Source organism: Diplotaxodon limnothrissa, linkage group LG15 (assembly GCF_057381915.1).
Source record: "Diplotaxodon limnothrissa isolate DT_005_m linkage group LG15, D_limnothrissa_male_GT1.1, whole genome shotgun sequence".
Classification (NCBI taxonomy): Eukaryota; Metazoa; Chordata; class Actinopteri; order Cichliformes; family Cichlidae; genus Diplotaxodon; species Diplotaxodon limnothrissa.
This window is the reverse complement of record NC_140610.1, coordinates 25,404,675-25,427,209: the sequence shown is the minus strand read 5'-3', so window position 1 is coordinate 25,427,209 and position 22,535 is coordinate 25,404,675. Positions and strand designations below refer to the sequence as shown.

General features: G+C 40.4%; 1 protein-coding gene across 3 annotated transcripts in view; it reads left to right on the top strand.

Moving 5' to 3' along the window:
- The first annotated feature begins 12,032 nt into the window (after window positions 1-12,032).
- Window positions 12,033-22,535, top strand: part of LOC146617625 (filamin-A-interacting protein 1-like) — a 60,125-nt gene continuing 49,622 nt past the window's right edge. For 2 of the 3 annotated variants that reach the window (XM_085372264.1, XM_085372262.1), the window contains exon 1: window positions 16,998-17,364. In XM_085372264.1, coding sequence (XP_085228390.1) covers window positions 17,355-17,364 — 10 coding nt within the window. In that variant the 5' untranslated portion in view covers window positions 16,998-17,354. Of the gene's footprint in view, window positions 12,467-16,997; window positions 17,365-22,535 lie in introns of those variants that run through there. The other variant, XM_085372263.1, reaches the window with a different exon arrangement.

Genomic DNA, 22,535 nt, shown 5'->3' with positions numbered 1-22,535 from the left:
AGAGCCCAGGGATCGAACCGGCGACCTTCCGGTTACAGATACGCTTCTCGCGACCGCAGTGTCATGAAAAAAACACTTTTTCTTTCTTTCTTAATGTGACAGAGATTAGTTCCTGGATAGTTTTTAAAGCTCTCTGTCTTCTTTTACTACCAAGGAAGAGAGAATTTCTGAGTTTCAAAAATCTTTAACTAAGCATCTGGCTTATCTTGAGTTTTACATTATAAAAGAAACCTTTGAGCCAAACACATAAAGCCTGCGTATTTTCAGTTTTCTAGGCAGAAGTGGCTCTACAAAACCAGTTCCTCAGTTAGAAGCGGTATAACTCTGTGGTGTCACACGGGTGGCCAGAGTCGTATCATTTGTTATTTTGGTGGTGGCACATAAACAGATTTTTCCCTGCTGGAAATTACTGTGGACCAAGTAGTATATTTACATATTTACATACAGTAGTTCATATAGCCTATTTTATGTATTTTCTATATAATCTACATTAATAAAAAATCTGAAGGAGCTGCTAAAGTTTAAAGGTGTCAATAAAGGTTCTAAGATTACAATTTAAATGTACTACAAGAGCAGTTGCTGTGAGATATAAGCTCTAAGACCTTCCATCCGAATAACAGGCCAGTCATTGTGAGGTGGCCAGCATTTTCCAAGTTTCTTTTCATTGTGTTAGTTCTCAGAAGTCTCTTTATAATCCCAACATTCTATAAAAATTGTTATTCATGATTTATGCTTTTGTTTTGAAGGGGTCAGGGTCAGAGGCACCCATGGCCACCCCTTAGCTGCGCTTCTGGCCAAACCGGTGCAAACAAACGTCACTTTTCCAATATTTAACAAACAAATGAGCCAAGCACTTCTGAGCACTGCTTTGTGAAACAGGATTCTGGCGTGCTGAAGTCTGTCTTTATACCTCAGTGTGGTTATGTTTGATTGAGACTACATGTTGGACTGAAAGATTGCTATAAGACAAAGTTTATTCAGCCATTAGTCAGTTCCAAATTTAAAAAATATCCTTTCTTGTGCTGAAATTCAGGCTTTACTCTCTTCTTCTTTCTTTCTTTGTTATCTTAAACAACACACACAAGTACACACACATATGCATATACATACACACACATATGCATATGTGTGTGTGTGTGTGTGTGTGTGTGTAGCTGCCTGCTGCTGCTGAAGTTCTGCCTCTGTTTGCGTGTCATCATGACCTGAGCTTCTAACTAAAGCACTTGCAGACTTTGTGACCCTGTCTCTGGGTGTGGATGTACATTTGTAAAGAAAGGTTACAAGTAAACACATTTAATTACATGTAAAAGTGAAGATTAGATCATATTTGTGGCTTTCTGGTTGTGTTATTAGTTCTTTAACCACTGTTTGCAGATTTTTTTTGCTTCTGGTCAAGTACAGTTGTTCTTTTTAAATTTGAGTCACAAAATTATCATTAAAATATCACTAACTCAAACAGGTGAGTTTGAGTTGCTTGAATTTTGATTTTTCAAATAAAATAAAGTTTCAGTTGTTATTTTTGAAAACAAAAAATGTACAAGAAAAACAATTAAGTGTATTTACATGCATATGAAGAGACGTATCTTAATTTTACACGCGTTTGATCACTTCTACCAAATGACTAATAGGCTGACTTTTATTTTGAAAGTAACCTACGGATGTTCAGCTTTCCATTATTTGTGAATTGGCCGACTGCTGACCTACACATATATCGACATAAGCAAATACAACTTTTTTCTTTTTTTAAAAAGGCATTTATCCTGAATCCGTGTTTTATAGATGTTCACTCACAGATTACCACTTAGTAAAAATAAAAGTAATGAATTAGTAATAAAACAATAAAATAAAAAAAACCCGGCAGGTATCCCAATTTTAAACAAGGCAGTATAAAATAAAAATAAAACAAACCAAAACAAAATAAAATAAAATGATTGTAATTCTGAAACCAGAATTTAAGAAAAGAAAAGCTTCTAGACTGAGGTAATGTGACAAAAATATGACTTCATTTTAAATTTCTATAACAATTCTTGTCAGAGACAGGTGTGTTGATTAATGATTTATCCTGATAGGTCAAAAGATAAGATTTCCCGCTTCCCCTTTTATTCTTCATGCTGTGCACTCTGTAGTTTCATGAAGAGACGGCGACGATAGCTAGATGGCGATGTTCCTCATAGATCTGAGACAAATTATGATGTCATTGCAAAAATTCCTGCACAGTGATTTCACACTCTGCCGCACATACAGTCAGAGGCACTTTAAACTCCTCGTTTTCAGATTTAAAGATGTAGCTGTATTTGACTATAATACTAATAGATTTTCAAAATAAACTTTACAACCCTCTTAAAATTAAAATAAATAAATGTCGTGACTGTGAGACCTCTGTGAAATTTAAACAGTAGAATGAAGGGAAAAGAGGCAAAAGGTTGCCCATCCTTCCATCCAGCCTTTCATCGATCCAGAGCCGGCCCAAGGTTTTATGGGGCGTAAAGCAAAAACTGATTTTGGTCCTGCTTCTAAACCTACCATCAGAAACCTACCCCAGCACTACCAATACGTGTCAAGGGCTGTGTGCGGCAGGCAGGAATGGACCCAAAATGCAGACTCCAGGAGGCAAATGTGAACTCAAATTTAGATTTATTGCTACACGGCAGAAAACGAACTAAACTGTGACTACAAATAACTAAACAGGCAGGCTGGCAGACACAACACACAGTTTAGAATGATGGAGATTGTGACACAGACCAAGGAAAACACAGGGCTTAAATACACAAAGTTGGTAACACAGCCTGGACAAATCAGAGCTAACAAGACACATGAAGCAAAGCAGACTTAGCTGACAAAGGACAAGGACTATCAAAGTAGACAGGAAACACACAGACTGAACCAAAGACATGGCTAGACACTGAGAGAGGTAAAATTTAATCACTAAATGCAAGGAATAAACAACCTAACATGAACCACTCAGATAACCTAAACTTGGAATATTCCTTTAACCCACTAGACAAAGAAAACTAGAACATAATAAAATAAACAAAATCAAACAACCAAAAACACGAAACACTGGGTCGACGACCCAGGCAACCTAACAATACAGATCATATGTACTGTTAATGCATTACACATCAAACACAACCGTTATCATGGATGACTAATGAGAGAAATGAAATAAACCTGAAGATGATACATTTTAAAAACAAGTTCACTGTTTTAATTGTTTTATGAGTGGTGGAAAAGACAGAAGATCCATCCAGGAGTTTGAGCACAGAAACCCAGGCTTCCCTCACCCCGGGCACCTCTTCCAGCTCACTGAGTCATTCCCAGGCCAGTCAAGACATGTAATCCCTCCAGCGAGTTCTGGGTCTTGAAGCTCTGAGTCCCAGCCAACTGAGCTCCTAATCTTATCTCTAAGGGAGAGTAGGAAACTAATTTCAACCACTTGTACCTACGGTTTAATTTTTAGTCACTACCCAGAACTCATGACCATAGGGGAGGGTGGTCCCCCCTGTGAATCGCCACCTTATTGGAGTGGAGGGGTTTGTGTATATTGTCAGAGGCAATTTGTCCTTGGCAGGGTCTTCAAAGGCAGATTGAGATAAAGTTCTTTGTCTGGGTGAGGGGACAGACAAAGAGCAACTTATATCACCCAATGAAATAACAGAAAATATGAAACTAATTAAAAGAATTTACTGACTGGATCACTAACAGGAGGTTTTAAAGCATAATGCCTGTGGTTTCCATACAACATCACCTGAGCTCATTACATGTTCAGTGAACTGAAGGCATGGTTGATGCTTTTGTTGAACTGATTTCATGAGACTTAATCTCTCCAGCTGAACAAACCCAAGCACTTCATCTAAGAGGCTTCCAAAGGGCATCTTGGACAATTTCAATTTCAATTTTATTTATACAGCACCAAATCACAACAACATTTGCCTCAAAGCACATTATATTGTAAGGTAGATCCTACAATAATACATAAGACAAAAACCCAACAATCATATGACCAAACACTGGGTGGGAAGGAAAAACACCCTTTTAACAGGAAGAAACCTCAGAACCAGGCTCAGGGAGGGGCGGCCATCTGCCACGGCTGGTTGGGGAGAGAGAAGGAAGACAGGAAGAGAGTGGAAGAGAGCCAGAGATTAATAACAAGTATGATTCAGTGCAGAGAGGTCTATTAACACATAGTTAAAGAAGAAGAAACACTCAGTGCATCATGGGAATCCCCCAGCAGCCTACACCTATTGCAGCATAACTAAGGGAGGATTCAGGGTCACCTGATCCAACCCTAACTATTTGCTTTAGCAAAAAGGAAAGTTTTAAGCCAAATCTTAAAAGTAGAAATAGTGTCTGTCTCCTGAATCCAAACTGGAAGCTGGTTCCACAGAAGAGGGGCCTGAAAACTGAAGGCTCTCCCTCCCATTCTACTTTTAAATACTCTAGGAACAACAAGTAAGCCTGCAGTGTGAAAGCAAAGTGCTCTAATGGGGTGATATGGTACTACAAGGTCATTAAGATAAGATGGGGCCTGATTTTTTAAGGCCTTGTATGTGGGTCAGATGTTCAAACCACCACAGCTGATGTGGAGAAGCAGAATCTGTACTGTGAGCTTGTACTAATCACCATCCTATGATGGTGCAGTGGCTTGTGTGCCTGAGTGTTCCCTGGAGATATGATGTCGTGGGAAATTTCCCCCTGGTAGAGTCTTCCAAGGCAAGATGGGCCTCGGTGAGGAACCCAGACTAAGCCAGTCCTGGTGGTTGTTCCTGGCCAGCTCAGTCTGAACAAAAAAGGGGGGTGGCATCATCCGTCCTGTGGACCCGGCCTTACAAGTCATTAAGTGTTTATTTTTTTGTTTTATAACCACATATTTTATCTTTTATTTTGAGACCAATACCATTTTAACCCAAAGCAAAGCAATATTTGCTTATAATAGACACAACATTGTGTTTTCTAAGCAAATATTTGCTAAAAATGTGTAAAATGCAGCAAAAATTTCTTTGTATAACTGCATAATGTATCCGTGTGCTAGTTTAAGAAAAACAAGATGATCAGTGAGTTTCGGTTGGTGTCATTTCATGTTGGTTGGACCTTACTGTGAAACTGTTTTTGAAGGATATTAAAAAATGTAATTCCCAAAAAATGTTCCAGCAAATTTTGATATCTCCAGCTGTCCTGCCACGATCCTATTCCTCCTCAGGTGAAAAAAGAAAAGGTTATTACCTCAGTCACCTGAAGTATATTTAGTCCTCTGCAGCCCTGGTTATCCACAGCGATGTTCAGAGCTCATTACAGTAAATTGAGTCACTGCCTTCCTCTGTGTGGAAGCAGTGAGATGATTATCACATGGCAGCAGTTCTCTCGTTCATCTGCGGTCCCCGCAGAGGTTCAAATTAATGGAACATTACAGATAAAACACGAGCTGTGGCACCAAACTGTGTGAGTGCAGGAGGAAGGTTGGGTGTGACGAATGAGTGAGCGACGGCGCTGTACCAGTATCATGATGCAAAGATAAACCACAGCATCTTTAACACTTTCCCCACCAGCGTCTTGTGTTGAACTTACCAGCGATTTGTTCGATTTGTTGTGCTGGAATATCTCACCACTCGCAGTGATAATGTTAACGTCAACCTATTCTTCTTATTTCCACGAAAGTTGCTTTGCATGATTCAAGGTTCAAGATAACCCTTCGTTACCTTACACTGACCCTGTTCCATTGCAGCAGTGTTTCCATGGGACTATATAAGGAAAGCAGAAGACATTTATTTTAGCAAGTAACTTCTATGACATGCAAGCTAATTATAGATGAGTGCATCCACACATCAGGTGGCAGTATGGCTGGTTTGAGTCAGACTCGTGAACGTGGCCCAGAGATAGCTGCCGATGTGGGCCACATTTGGACGTTTCTTGCTGTTTGCAGAGTGCACTCAGACATCCATTAGAGTCAAGGCCTCGCTTCTGAGCTTTAAAGAAAGAGATCCAGGTCTGCACCAAAAGGTCTAATAGGTTCTCTTCTCCACCTGCTTTGAGGTAATCTTACCAACAAACACGTGTGAGACTACATACCTCTTAAGGCATGAAATAAGTTCCCACATCTCAAAGGGTCATGACTGGATTTGGATTAGAACTTTCTAAACTCTTTCAGTTTGACATGTATTTGAGAAGATGTTTTCAGTTTTTCTCCATCTTCCAAAAATTAAAACTTCTAAGCTGAACTAACTCAGTTCTTGTAAAAGTCTCACACAAATCCATCTGTATCTTTTTGAGTGATCCCACTAAGAAACAAATTCGAAATCATACGTTGACGTAACCTGAATTAAATGGGATCTAAACTGCACACCAGAGTGACTTTAGACCTGCTGATGTGTGTCTGGATGACAGACACACATCAGCATGACTTTCGGTTTTTTGTTGACTACTTCATAGTTTATGTACAGTGGGGCAAAAAAGTATTTAGTCAGCCACCGATTGTGCAAGTTCCCCCACCTAAAATGATGACAGAGGTCAGTAATTTGCACCAGAGGTACACTTCAACTGTGAGAGACAGAATGTGAAAAAAAAATCCATGAATCCACATGGTAGGATTTGTAAAGAATTTATTCGTAAATCAGGGTGGAAAATAAGTATTTGGTCAATAACAAAAATACAACTCAATACTTTGTAACATAACCTTTGTTGGCAATAACAGAGGTCAAACGTTTACTATAGGTCTTTACCAGGTTTGCACACACAGTAGCTGGTATTTTGGCCCATTCCTCCATGCAGATCTTCTCGAGAGCAGTGATGTTTTGGGGCTGTCGCCGAGCAACACGGACTTTCAACTCCCGCCACAGATTTTCTATGGGGTTGAGGTCTGGAGACTGGCTAGGCCACTCCAGGACTTTCAAATGCTTCTTACGGAGCCACTCCTTTGTTGCCCGGGCGGTGTGTTTTGGATCATTGTCATGTTGGAAGACCCAGCCTCGTTTCATCTTCAAAGTTCTCACTGATGGAAGGAGGTTTTGGCTCAAAATCTCACGATACATGGCCCCATTCATTCTGTCCTTAACACGGATCAGTCGTCCTGTCCCCTTGGCAGAAAAACAGCCCCATAGCATGATGTTTCCACCCCCATGCTTCACAGTAGGTATGGTGTTCTTGGGATGCAACTCAGTATTCTTCTTCCTCCAAACACGACGAGTTGAGTTTATACCAAAAAGTTCTACTTTGGTTTCATCTGACCACATGACATTCTCCCAATCCTCTGCTGTATCATCCATGTGCTCTCTGGCAAACTTCAGACGGGCCTGGACATGCACTGGCTTCAGCAGCGGAACACGTCTGGCACTGCGGGATTTGATTCCCTGCCGTTGTAGTGTGTTACTGATGGTGACCTTTGTTACTTTGGTCCCAGCTCTCTGCAGGTCATTCACCAGGTCCCCCCTTGTGGTTCTGGGATCTTTGCTCACCGTTCTCATGATCATTTTGACCCCACGGGATGAGATCTTGCGTGGAGCCCCAGATCGAGGGAGATTATCAGTGGTCTTGTATGTCTTCCATTTTCTGATGATTGCTCCCACAGTTGATTTTTTCACACCAAGCTGCTCGCCTATTGTAGATTCACTCTTCCCAGTCTGGTGCAGGTCTACAATACTTTTCCTGGTGTCCTTCGAAAGCTCTTTGGTCTTGGCCATGGCGGAGTTTGGAGTCTGACTGTTTGAGGCTGTGGACAGGTGTCTTTTATACAGATGATGAGTTCAAACAGGTGCCATTCATACAGGTAACGAGTGGGGGACAGAAAAGCTTCTTACAGAAGACGTTACAGGTCTGTGAGAGCCAGAGATTTTCCTTGTTTGAGGTGACCAAATACTTATTTTCCACCCTGATTTACGAATAAATTCTTTACAAATCCTACCATGTGAATTCAGGGATTTTTTTTTCACATTCTGTCTCTCACAGTTGAAGTGTACCTCTGGTGCAAATTACTGACCTCAGTCATCATTTTAAGTGGGGGAACTTGCACAATCGGTGGCTGACTAAATACTTTTTTGCCCCACTGTACCTGGAAAAAAACAACTCCTTGCAGCATTTTCTTTCTTTTCTTTTTTTTTTTTTTTTTAAATCTGGTTAATTTGATTGGCTGTGCTACAGCTCACGCACACATATGTACGGAGTGTGGTTTGAATAAATGAAGTGAATTAATGGTAGACACTTTCCATATAATATGAGTGTTCAATTTTATATTTGGGGTGAAATATCAAGTCTTTTCAAGTAAACCGGTTCAAGTCCAATTCATGTCCCAGGTCATTGGTGTAAAAGTCCAAGTCAAGTCACAAGTCTTAGAACATTTTTTCAAGTCAAGTTTAAGGTCATAAAATTAATGACTCGAGTCTGACTCGAGTCCAAGTCATGTGACTCAAGTCCACACCTCTGCCGGATGACTCCTGAAACAAAAATGGACTGACGCTTACCTCCTTTCAGTGTGTGGGTGTGTGAACATGTCACCGTCCAGCAACTGTTTTATTTCATGGATTGATCCTTCACATGTATTTGGCACATTTATAAGACTGAATATTTCCAGGAAGACCAGGCTGATCTCCAGAACATGAACGTGTGTGTGTGTGTGTGTGTGTAATTATGCAAGCCGTTTTGGCTTCGCTTTTATGAAAGGCGCTGACAGGATTCAATATGTTGAAGGATAAAACTAAAGCTCCTTTAACAATGTTTGTTCATGAAAACATCTCAGAGAGATCACTCCCTGATAAGAAAATCACTTTTCTTAAAAGCACAAACTCAGCTGTGTTGTGTCTGCTGAAGCTGGTTGTCAAACTTTGCAACAACACGCAGCTCCGGTTCTCACTCTTCCTCATTGATAAAGTCAAACTCAGAGCTGCTTTATTAGGAACAAATGTTGCTGTGTTCACAGCCCTGAATAAATCACGTCGTGTTTGAAAAGCCTGGTCTGATCCAGCCTCAGGATGGCTGTTGAAACAGTGATTTTACTTTACATCTGAAAACAATCAATGACGAGAAATTAGCACGCAAACACGCCCATTGTTGTACACAGCTGAGCCAGACTCAAGCTGAGCCGAAGATCACTGAAAAAATAACATTTACAACCTCATTGCTGACTACAATAAACCACAACATGATTAATAACACTATTACAAAGCAGTCGGTCCAAAAAGTGTTTGTTTTCCTGTTTCAATTGAGTCATATTACAAATACATGAACTCAAATATTTTCCATATGCACATCTTTAAAAGGCTGTTAAAGGTCTTAAATTGATTCTTAGAAATTCTCAGACCTTTAAAGTTTTGTCTGCTTACGTTAATGTTGGTCATATCCCGTAGCTTTAAGGGAACAAAGGGATATTTGGTGGAAAAATGTTAATAGTTTTTTACGTGTGCTAGTTAGAAGGTCTAATTTTTGTAACCCTATTAACAAGATTCTCAAGGGCAAATTTCAAACTGTGAAAAATCACATTTTCTGAGAACTTAGAGTTGGTTTAAGGTTACCAGGTAGGGCTTGTGTTCAGCATTAAGGTTCAGGGGTTACTTAGGGATTAAGTTGTGTAACCAATGAGAATATTAAGTAGTATAAATAAACATATACATGTGCCCACAGATTGGATATGCATTGATTTAGAGGTACATGGAAACACATCTTAAAAGCACGGGAACAGTATTATAAATTAGAGCAACTCTTCCTACACATGGACATAGAACCTGAACGAAGAGCCTAAAACACACAGATTAGGATTAAAGATTAGGGGTAAAGATGACTTTGCAGACGTTCCAGGCACTGGTTGCCTAGGTAACCCTCTAATGCATCAACAACATCCTCCACTCTTATTGGTAGTTACTCTTGTTTACCTGAGGACTTGCCCACTTTGAGTGTATCATTACACTGCAGCTCCATCTGAATCTGCACAGGTGCAGTTCAGCAAAGTCTGCTGACTTGGTTCAACATTACTTGGCAACAGGGAAAGTGAGGCAGGTTGCACTGGTGCATTTGTGACAGCTTCACTTGAAATGCCTTCACTGCATCATACATGCCATGTCCATGAACTGACAGATTTCCTTGCTGAGCTCAAAAACTTTATTGAGAATTTTTATCCCAACTCAGCCAACGGACCTCTGTCTGATAAGGAATGTGGGCAAACTCTGAATCTATTTCCCACATAAGAGACTGAAATTGACGGTGATTTAAACTTTTAGCTCAGATAAAATTTACGGTCTGCGTTACGGTGATCATTACATGCTCCATTTTTAGGACTTTACCTTTCCTGGTGTATGATGCAGTGATATGCTGTTAACTCACTGGTACAGTTCTCCTCCTGCATCTTTACTCGCATCCTGCTGACTAGCAGATGGAGCGCCGGTGTTGTGTGGCTTATTTCACCGCACAACACCGGCGCTCCATCTGTTGTAAGTCCAACAAGTTTGTCCCTGGGCAGTTTCTTTTCCTGTCGTTGTCCCGTGCATTGATTTAATGTTCAATATTTCCTCTCCACGGATGAAGATGGCCAGCTGTGCAATGTCCATCATGTCTGTACTTTCATCCACAGCAAGAGAGTATGCAATAAAGTTTTTGCTTCTTTCACACAACTGTGTTCTTAAATCAGTGGCCATCTCACAAACCCGATCAGCAATCGTATTTCTCCTCAGGCTCACATTTGCCAAAATCTGCGTTTTGTCTGGACACAAGACAACGCACAGCTTCATCATGCAGCTCTTCAGAGTGGTACCGGGCTGATTTGGCTGTCTCCTCTGCTACAATAAAATTTTCTTTCACAACAGCTTCACTTTGTGATTTTGCTCTGGTGGAAAACGTCTGCTGAAATGTCAGATTCTTCTTTAGCTCTTCTACTTCTGTAGTTTCTGATCTGCATTTAGGTTTTTCAGCTTATCCTGACGTTTTGTCTCGTGGTGCCGTCTTAAATTAAATTCCTTAATTACAGCCACATTAGCTCCACTAATAAGACACACAGGTTTACCAGCAATGTCTGTAAACATATATTCAGTCACCCATTGGCGCTGAAAGGCTCTGCTTTCAGAATCAACTTTTCTCTCCACCATTGTGAGCGGCTAGCTTCGCAATAACAGAAGTTTGACTTGATTGACGCGGGAATGTTCCCAGTTAGCCTAGCGTTCAGCAAGGAGGCTGCAGCGCTGCATTATGGGAAGATGCTGGATCTAGGTTTAGGGGTTAGATTCATGGGGGTTAGGGTCAGTGATTGTGGATAAATTTCAGGGGGTCAGGATTAAAAATTAGGAGTCAGATTAGAGATGGTGGCACTGTTGCATTACCAAGTTCCTGCTCTGAATGTTTAACTTGTTTAAATAGAGAATACATGATATATGTTTGTGTTTGTGTACAGACATATTCACATAAATAAAATTATATTTAGCAGCAGTCGGGCAATTCTGTATTCAGAATTATTCAATGTGAGCAGGACAAAAGTGGGTCTAAAAAGCTAAACGTTACATAAATTATTAAAAAAGAGGTCAAGTTTAGTAAAAGTGTGAGGATTAGAAAGGTTGGGAATAAAACTGAGGTTAGAGAAGGGGTGAGAAGGTCAAAGAAATGATTGTCAAAGACACTCGTTAGGGTTAGGGAAAGGTGAGAAGATGGTGTGTTCAAGTTTAGGGTTAGGGTTAGGAAATAAAGAAGATGGGGAGTGCTTGGAAGAAGTGAATGAGACAAACTGACTATTTAAGGTAAAAACACATGAAAACAAAGCAAATCTGAGAGCTGATAGTTCACCATGAATACCAGAAGTTTACTGATCTTGTTTATTCAAGTTAAATCCACTTAATTTTGAGTGATCAACTCAAGTACAGTGATGTCACATTAACAGAGGGGCAGGAACATCTGGGTTTCATGCTGTTAAGAATAAAAATATTTTGGAGTGAAACAAAACAAACCACAACTCAAGCCAAACGCACCCAAACCTAATCCTTTGGCTGTGAGAGGAGGAGAAGGTGTGGTCAGGGCTGATAGCTCAGCTGTTGGGGGTTTGGACGAGCCTCAGTCAGTCCGTCAGTCAGTTGAGCTGCTAACACAGAGTGAGAGCACGGGTTAAATATAGAGCAGAGCCTCAGTGCTGATGACCGGGAACAAGCAGGCGTAAAGAGAGAGGCTGAACATCCTGCGGCAAAAAGAGAACTTATTTTATTTCAGCTCAGAGAAAGAGTCTGTTTATTCTCATCTCTGCCCTCACACGATCCCCTCCCCTCTCTCTCTGTCTTCAGTTCTCACTCATACTCTCTCGGCCAGTGAGCATACAGCCCAAACTTGGAGAGGACAAAGCTTCACCATGCTCCAACTTTGGCAGAAAAGGAGACACAGTGAAGGCTGGATTTAAGATTTAAAGGAAAGAAGACAGACACGCTGGTGTGGTGAGTGCTGGAGAAGAAGTGAAGTATTAATAAGGACTGGAGTCATTTTGGGACCGAACAGCTGTGACACTAAGAGCTACCAGGTGAGTAACTCTGATTTCTGGCTTGTTTTGATATATTTGTTTTAATTTGCCACAAAGAAATCTAGAAAAACATCTGACCACTACTGAAATGGGTATGTGCCATCATATTTGCCAACATGCCAATATCATAGACCGATAATTTTGAAAATATATTGGCGTATACCATTACTGAAACACCTTACACTGATGGAAGCAAAACAGTATTTATAATTTTTTTGCGCATTTATTTATTGTTTGCAGTTATTATACAAAAAACAGGACAATCATATAAAAACATACTTTTTCCTCAAATATTCAGAAATGCAAAGATACAGAGATCTGTATAAAGAGTTGGTGAATCACAACTGCTATTAAAGAAAAAAAAATCCAGACAAGATCATCTGAACTAAATTAAATGTCAGCTAACAGAAAAACTGAGATAAATATAGGTTTTATATCACCAAGTAAACAGTATGAGAAGTTATCAAAATGTTTATTTGAAATTTAAAAAAACTCCACAACAAATAAATATCCAGAGTCCAAATATAATGATTAAAATAAAGAAATCAGGATATTTCAATAAATAAAGCAGTTTACATTAAAGATTTGTTACAGTAGTTTATATCAGCTAATTACTTAAGGTAGTTTTGAAGTGTTGTTCCATATTATTGGCAGCTGAATTATTTCCCGTTTTTTCATCAGAAAAAAATCAGACAAGCTTGGTGTTCTGCTTCCTTGTAACTTCATTCACTAAATAATCAAAAATACTAATAATCAGAAGTGTGGAAATGTTATATTTAAAATGTGTCTTGTCGATGCACAGCAACATCAGTCATACAAATGACGTTGCAGAACCAAATAGTCAGCTGAGGGAGGAGGTCAGGGTGGATGGACGGGTCAACAAAACATCAGCAGTGACTCAAACCAAGCTATTTATGGAAGCCTGACTCATGACGGTGGATTTGATCTGTAATGGAGTGAAAAACGTGATCTAAGCTAAGTGTGATGTGTGTGCGTTCAGTTTAGAAATGATAACATTATTAGTTATTATTAGGCAAAAATATTTTAAGGTCATTGCTGTAAATCCAGTTAAAATGGTCACTAATTAACATTTACTGCTTTGCGACTTTTATAATACTGAAAAATCAACAGGATTTCCAACTACCTTAAGACCTCAGAGACAAAAATATGAAGCACATTTTTATGAGGTTGGGGTCAGGTTTGAGCTCACAGGCTAATAAACCTCTTCATGAACCTTTTACCTCACCTGTAAATGTTTTATCAATTAAAGCATATCCAAATAATTCATGATGAATGATTAAACTTACTCAGAATTACTGAAAGCGGTAAAATGTTTTTTGTTTACAATTTAACGGGTTTAAAGGCCTTCCTTTCCAAACTTGATTATTTCATCACATACTGCACATTCATGATGCAAATTCTAGACTCTAAAAGGAGAGTGGGAGGCCATGCTCTGGTTTCCCACACGGATCACTTTAATAAATGTCCAAAGAAAAACTGTACTCTTATCCCATGCCAGGTTTTTCTAATAGATTTATTAATATAACCCCCAAATCATAAATTTGTCTGCACAATCTCTTCAACAAACAACATCCTTTAACCTAGAAATGGAAAATATGACAGAAGCAGATGATGCAGTAGATGTCTGCGCGAAGCTGGCAAAAATAGAAAGCGTGTGGAGTTACAAAACAGAGACACAGAAAGGCTCAAGTGTCACAAATAACATTCAGAGTTCAGTTTGTGCAGCATACCACACCCTGCATCCCCCAACCCTTGACTCTGATGGGAAATCTGGCCGAACAGTAGAGGGGACAGATGTGTGCACAGAGAAACAGTGTAGTAGATTTGCACCATCAACAGTTGAGAAAGAACTGTTGTGAAAATGATTGTGTAGGACCTAAACACCTACTGCAAACCAACCACACAATTCAGGTATTTAATGGACAAAAGGATGACGGTGCTGCTAGACAAAGATTGAGATCAAAAACATCTGAATGACCCATGATACCTGATGGTCCACCATGGAGAACTGAAAGAGGAAAAGAGTGAAAAGAAAAATGACAGATGGCGATGTGACTAAATCTTGGGTGGACAAGTGTTCGAGTATTTAAAAAGTCTAGGAAACAGACTGTAGTGTCACTGACTGAAACCATAGTCTTCATAGCAAACACCAGGGTCTCACTATGTTATAAACTCAGGGATGGGATTAGTAAGACTGGCACAGTCACTGATCCTAACTCTTAGGTTTTCGTGCAGGGTTAATGTTGTGAAGAGGTGCATGTTAACTCAAACCACCATCTTCAAACCTAACGTTGTAGCAAAGAAGTCAAATGGCAAGTCGGGGGAAAAAAAGTAGAAAACAAAAATCTCCAAACCAGATGTTTGGCTGTTTGGCTGAGAAACCTGCGGGTTAATACTACCCCCATGCTTTTAACCTTCCAAAACTGGCGTGGTACATCTTTAATACAAGACTGTTGTCTCCACCTAAACACAGGGAGGAGCTAAAATCCTGCAACATAGTGATTTGATGGTCAACAATCAGGAGGAGGAGCAGGCCATCCGCTAACTGGAAAGTTGGTGGTTCGATCCCTGGCTGCTCCTCTCTGCATGCCAAAGTATGCCAACATACTTCTGGTTCTGGAGCATGAAGCCAACAATCTGCATAAACCTGCATGGTTTTTAAAGGCCAGCAGGGGGTGACTCCTCTGATGGCAAAAGGAAATCTGTCCTTAACTTGGTTTCTGTGTGAGCTTAGTAAACACTTTCCTGATGAGTTTATGGTCTCCGTCTCTAGTTTCAAGTCTTACTTAGTGCAGGAGGATTTTCAGTTTGTGCCTTTTGGTCCCACTTGAGTTAAAAAAGCAGGGTTTGGTTAATGACTGGCCTACACTGACACGTATTGTCCCTGAGGTTCTGAGGCACCCCTTGCTAGTCAGCTGAGTTTTTGAAACTGAAAAGACTCAGGGCTTCTTAAACTCTCTCGAATTCTTGAATTTGATTGGTTGACAGATTATACAGCCAAAATTGATCTTAAATGCAACAAAAGCGAAGTGACCTTAATCATCTCCTTTCCAGGTCCTGCTGTTACACTTGGGATCTATTAGAGCAGCTTTGTATGATTCACAGTTCAAAATAATCCTTATTTATTTCATACTGGGCCTCAGTACAACCTCTCATTTCATGTCATTTCTGTAACAAGCCATTTTGGCTCTTCCCCCTTTGAGACAACTTGATTCTGATTGGCTGTCTCTTGCAAACAGAGGGATTTAAGATGGGATCATCAGGGATATCCACTTCCTGTGGCATCATAGGGGATTGCAGGGATTTCTTGAACATGCTGTACGCTGACTTCTTCATTTGGAGCAAGAGATACATGACAGAGAATAAGGAAAAGCAGACTCGGCTCAGCTTTGTGTAGGTGCTGTGTGTAAACGAGAAATTATCAACCTTTTAAATAAGGCTGAAGTGGGGCCAAAATAAAACCTTCAGAACTAAAGTGTAAGTGTGATCAGTTAAATGCTTTCAGGCGTCATTTAGATGTATAGTGACGGCTTCAATAATGAGTTACTGGAATGGAGCGACACCCACTGAGCCACGCTGAGTGTGTCGTTACTGAGTCATGAAAGGATCGTCTGTGAGACACTCGCTCAGTGAATCAGTGAGTTATGACTCCCTTATTCACAGCCCAGTAAAGGCTGGTTTCAGGAAGCAGTACATCAGGAGGCATTAATTTAATAGATGTTTTACCAGAGTGCTTAAGCGCCGCTCAGCTGAGAGACAAGCTCTGCTCTTTCCGACACAGTTTCTACAGCAGCTGGGCGGAGATGCTGCAGCAGGAAAACAATTTTCAGTCACACAAGGTTTGTTGTGTCCAGACTGAAATATCTATAAGCAGCTAATGAATGGAAAACATGAACGTTTGTGCAAGTATGCTCTGCAGTCAAGTGCCATTAGTTTTCCTGAATGAAAGAAAACTTGTGTTACACTAATAGTAGTAAAGATGTACTGTGTTATGGTTTTATGGTATTCCAGAGATGTAATGGGATCATTATGAGGGGAACGTAATTGTAAAACGTTTTTTGAATTATAGCATGTTACTTCTGGTGGAGGGAAAAGCCCCGCTGGGTTGGTTCAAGCCTGCCCAGGACCTTCGTGCTGCACCCTGCTCATCCACCCCTATGGTCTCCTGTAATTTGGTCTGTTTAAACACTTTGACTTACAGTTTTTTCTGAATGCTTAAACCCTAACTGTGATTCCTGTAGCACAATCTCTAAAACTATTCAGACTTATAGCAAAACCACTCACTGAGTTTGCAAAACTAAAAGCACAAAAACTGCTTTGCACTCAGTTTGCAATTTTGTAACACACACTTTGCAAAACTGTAGGCACAATTCACTGCACAACACTCAATTACCAAATTTCCAACACACTCCTAGCAAAAGTATACACATGTATGGCTATCATTAACACTAATTTGCCAAATGTCTGGCACACTTTCACATGTGAAAACTTTTTTAGATAATTCGTTCACTTTGCAATCAGCCCAAGCACTATAATACAGGTAAGCTGTGTGTGCGGAGTACAATGGAGGGAGCAGGAAGAGTGAGAAGTAGAGGAGGCCGAGGAAGAGGACGTGGAGGTGAAGAAGTAGGATGAAGAGGACGACAAGGACAAGGAGGAGCAAGAGGAAGACGAGGAGGGGGGAGAGGAAGACGAGGAGGGGGGAGAGGAAGGGTAGGAAGAGTAAGAAATAGAATTGCTGATGACATCAGAGCTACAATAGTGGACCATGTAATCAACCGTCGAATGACCCTGAGGGTAGCTGGCCAACAGGTCCAGCCTAACTCGAGCCGCTACACTGTAGCAAGTACCATAAGGACATCTTGAAATGAGAATCGGTGAGTACAGTCACTTCGCACAAAGATTTGTAGCACTGCCATATGCCAATGAGAAACACACCAATACCATTGATGTAAAAATACTGAAATTGTTACTTTACAGAATTGCTAGATGACCAGATGCTGGGGCAGAGGAAGCATGTTCACTGCAGACCAAGTAACCCATATAGTCATTATGGCGATTGCAAATAATCCTATACTTGGAAATAAACACTTGTGTTTGTTTTGATGTGTTTGAATAAACACCAGTACTTGAAGTTTGGATCCCTCTATGCTTATGGATCTATGACAGAAGTATGAGCTCAAACTGACATAGCCTACCTTGTGCACAGAGAAAGCAAAAGCCAGATGTGTTTTGTATTCATACCATCAGTGTGCAGTTGGCGCATTGTGTGCTAAGTAGATGATGGCTTGTGTGTACTGTTTGATACGGAAACACCATTTTTACGAAGGTGTGAAGAGTTAATCTAGCTGTGTTTGCTTTTGCAAGAGAACTACAATGTTTTGATTATTGGGTGACAGGTTTTCTTATTTGTGTGAAGAGGTTTGCAAAATTAGCCAATAGTTACAAAAAATGTGCTTAAGCAATCAGAAAAAACTGTAATCATTGAGAGTCAGTGAGAAGTGTTTAGCAGTGGTGCAGGCTTGTTGGTCTGACTGGCACTGACTGTATAAAAAATGCACATAGCGATAGTGATGTCACTCATTGGTGTAGTACCCCTTATTGTGTAGCTTCAGTGTTTTAGGATTCTGGTTGCATCATGTCAGGTGCAGTAGGCAGAATGAAGGACCCAAATGCAGGACTTGTACTTGGAATGTAAACTTAAAGCAGCAGCTTTTTTCGTTGGGAAAAATCCTCCATAAAATAACTTACAAAAACCAAAACCCTGAACATGGAAACTAAGAACTTAACACTTGGAAACAAGGAGCAGGGAACTAAGAATAATAGAAACCAGAAACCTGGAGAAACTTACAGCACATAGAGTATTACAACAACAGACAGAGGAAAACACAGGGCTTAAATTCACAACGGAGTAACGAGGGAATAGGAAACAGGAGGAAAACAGAGCTTGGACTAATCTGACATAACGAGACGTGGAGGAAGCAAAACCAAATGCACTGAACACAGGACAAGGAACTATCAAAATAAACAGGAAACCTTCACAAAGATGCAGACTTGACACTGTGACATGGAGACACGACTGACTAGGAACATGAAACACAGAGACTAGAGTAACTAAACATGGAACACAGGGAAGGCATAGAGACAGAAAACTAGAAACTAGGAATTATAAATATAACACACATAAAAAAAATTAAAGAGAACCAAACCCATGAAAAACAACAAATCAAATAATATAACTTAACCCAGAATTACACAGACCCAGTAGTGTAACACCTCCATGTTGGTTTGTGAAACAAAAAGGGAAAAAACTGTACATACACAACACACCAGCGCATCCGGATGACATTGAGAGAAAATCCTGGAATTTTAATTTCCAAAACTAGAGCACAAAACAGCAGATGTCTGTGAAGGCTCTCAGTCATCCAGGTCATCGTAGTCTAAGGAGCTTGGAAAGAAAAGCGTCTGGACTTCTTTAAGTGGCTTGAAGACGTTTCACCTCTCATCCAAGAAGCTTCTTCTGTTCTAGGGTCAAATGGTGGAGAGTCCCAGATTTAAGCCCTGTGGGAGTATCCCATCGAGAGGGACAATCAATCCCCTAATGATCCTCTACCTAATCACATGAGTAGGTCACAATCAGCCAAGGTTTCGGGTGAGCTCATGGTGAAACCTAGCCCCACCCTATCATGTGATTTCCTGAGGTCAGATGGCCCGGGATGTGGGGGTTAAGGCGTCTGGGAAGGGATCTCAAAACTGTATTATAGATGGCAGACAGTTGGTGTCTTAAGCCACCACCTCTGTTCAAAGATAGTCGCTCACTGTGGACATAAATTGCTTCTTGTGACCTTTGTCCTTAAGATGCAGATGGACAGCTGAGTCTTGTCCTGTGGAGGTGGCTCTTCTATGTTGTGCCATGCGTTTGTGAAGTGGCTGTTTGGTCTCTCCAATGTAGAGGTCTGGGCATTCCTCGCTACACTGTACAGCACACACTACATTGTTAAGTTTGTGTTTAGGAGTTTGTGTAAGCGTTCTCGGACATTGAAACGGCTGAAAACGCTTACGCTCCAGTCATGCGCATGCGTGCAATGCAAGACGATTCGACCTGCCTCATTTCTGTCTGCCGTTTATTTACTTTCCGGCTCTTTGAAACATTGCGGTAAAATGTTGAGGAAAAGCACCGAGTTTTTTAAATGGACTTACAATGAGGTGGAGTTGTTGCTGCGAGTAACACAAAAGTACAAAGTTGGAAAAGCAAGTGAGAATTAAAGAATTTGAAGAAAAGCTATCTGGAGCATGTACAAAGAGATATTAATATTTAATAGGGCTGTCAAAATTGAGAGCAAACAAAACAACTGCTGTATAATGCCCTCCGTCAATGTCATCGTTTTCGAAAAGGCTCCAGGTTCGCTGTCCACACTGCGAAGTGAAAACGGCGTTTTCAAATGTATCCGTTTTGGAGCGCGTTTTCAAAACGCTGCGTTTTCCTTTACAAAAAACGGCGTCTCAGTGTGGACGGAAGGTCAAAACGGAGAGAAAAAGATGCATTTTCGCAATACCGTAGTGTAGTAGTGAACATAAGTTGGTGGGAGAAAGAAACCACGGTACACGTGGCAGTATCAAACCAGGATAGAGGGAGGAAGGAAGGGCAGTCCTGTATTGGTGTAATGTGGATCCATCCCTGTGGCGACCCCTTGGAAAATAAGGGAGTGGCCAAAAGTGCTCAGTCAGCTGTGTGGAGTTAGTGTTCTTTCTGCACACACACGGGTGCTATGGGTGCTTCCTCCCACAGTCCAAAGACGTACGCATTATTTTAACCAGTGATTCTAAATTTGTTGCTGGTGTGAACGTTTTGTCTGTGTTAGCCTTGCGCTGACAGATGACCCTCAATGACTCTAAGCTGGATGAACATCCATCCATCCATCCATCCATCTTCGTTCGCTTTATCCAAGGGGCAGCAGCCTAAGCAGAGAGGCCCAGACCTCCCTCTCCCCAGCCACCTCCTCCAGGTTATCTGGGGGAACCCCAAGGCGTTCCCAGGCCAGCCGAGAGATATAATCTCTCCAGCGTGTCCTGGGTCTGCCCCGGGGCCTACTCCCGGAGCAGACCCAGGACAAGCTGGATGAACAGTTTTGAAAAATGGTTGAATGGAAGAAAACAGATTTTCTGTAGCACCTTCTTAGGAATAAACCCACAGTAGCATAAAACATGGTGGGTTATGTGGAACTGCCTGGACCCAGGACACTGTCGTAAAAGAGAGTTTTAATCTCAAAAATGTATTTGTTTAGTAAAACCTTAACAACAGAAAGAAAAAGGTGCTCATCTTACTCTTTCTGGTGGCTAACAAAAATGTAAAAAAATAAAATAAAAATAACCCTAAAAAAAATTCCAGGTAAAACAAAATTAAAAAACAGAAAAAAGTAAAAAATGAATACAAAAAATTCCTTCATTTTAAAATCTTACATTGTACTGTATTTTAACATTTTGTTTCTGCACATAAAAAAAATGAAGATTGGAAACCATCTGAAAATATTTTAATCATGTATTATCAGATGAAGTCTGCATATTTGTGAAATCTGGACCGATGTGCACTATATAAGAAGCTTATATATTGTTCCTTTACTCCTTAATGTTTGTGCACTGGACTCCTCGGGCACAGCCGGACCTGACACAGGCTACAAACCTTCACATGTTTCCTTTGGATTAATTTCATGGTTTTGCTTTGGTTCTGATTTTGCTTTGAGGATTGAACTATACATCAGACGTCTCTTCTTCTATTTAAAAATGTTCCCGCTTTTATGTGTTTCAGAGCTGAACATTAAACAGAGAAGGTCTTTAACTCGACCTCCTCTCTGTTGTTGTACTCAGCATACTCCGACCCTGCCCAGATCTCCTGGGACCTTCCCTTTGCTTTGCTAGCTATTTTAAAAAGTGTGCATACAGGCAGCAAAAAACAACAACAAAAAAACAAACAAAAACCAACGGATGGGAATAAAAAGCAGCATAATTAAATTTTTGAATGTGGAAATTGTTTGCTTGACCCGTCCGTCAGCACGTTATTTTTCAAAATTATCAAACATAATCTGCAACATGAAACCACTGATTAGAGTTTGGTGGCGATCCAGATGTTTGATTTGCACCAGTTGTTTCAAATCCTAACAGGATATTAAATGGGTCAACATATGTCTCCTCTAAACTGTTATGATGAAAGAGCGGATGTGTTTGGGTGTAACGGTTTGTGAACGCAGCGCTGATGATGACCAGGATCCCAACAAACATTCGAACCATGCAATTCATAAAAAAGATCTCATCTCAACCCAGCTTTCACAACTCAAGAGTTTCTTCTTATTGTGTCATTTCATCATCTTCTGTGTCTCTTTCCTTTTAATTTCCCAATAACTGGAATCTTTGGGTTTCAGAAGGGGTGGTTCTTCTGAGATTCCTCAGTCATAATCTGGTGCAAAATCAAAAAGTAACTAGTCAGAAAAAAGTTTTGAGAAATCACGTTTTTGACTTCTGCTTCAGGGTTATTGTGCTTTGTGTTGCAAAATAGATCTTAGTTCCTTACATAACAGTGGTACATACATTTGATGCTTCTGGAAGATTTCACCAAGAGGTAAAAAAAAAACTAAAAGAGTTTTGAGGTACACCACAAGCAAACATGGACTGATACACTGACGACGAGGTGGGATGTGAGAGTTTGCATGAAGCTATGTTTCTAAGCAGTGCGAAACATTTATAAATGCAGCTGAATGACAAATAAAGTAGTTGTATATGTTAATAAGAAGTTTATAAATTGAGTATTTTCCAGAACTGGTCAAACAGTCGATTATAGGTATCTCCTTAATGATTTAAAGAGCTGAAAATGACAAATTTAGTGTTTCTTATTAATGTCTTGTAGTTGTGAGGAATTAATCAGTCCCTAAGCATTATTAGATCTTGTAATTCTCCATTATAATCCTTTGATAGATCAGAAACTTGTACCCAAAATCCTTACTGCCTGGGCTCCGTGCCATAGGGTAGGATTACTCCGTTATCTGGATAAGTGAAG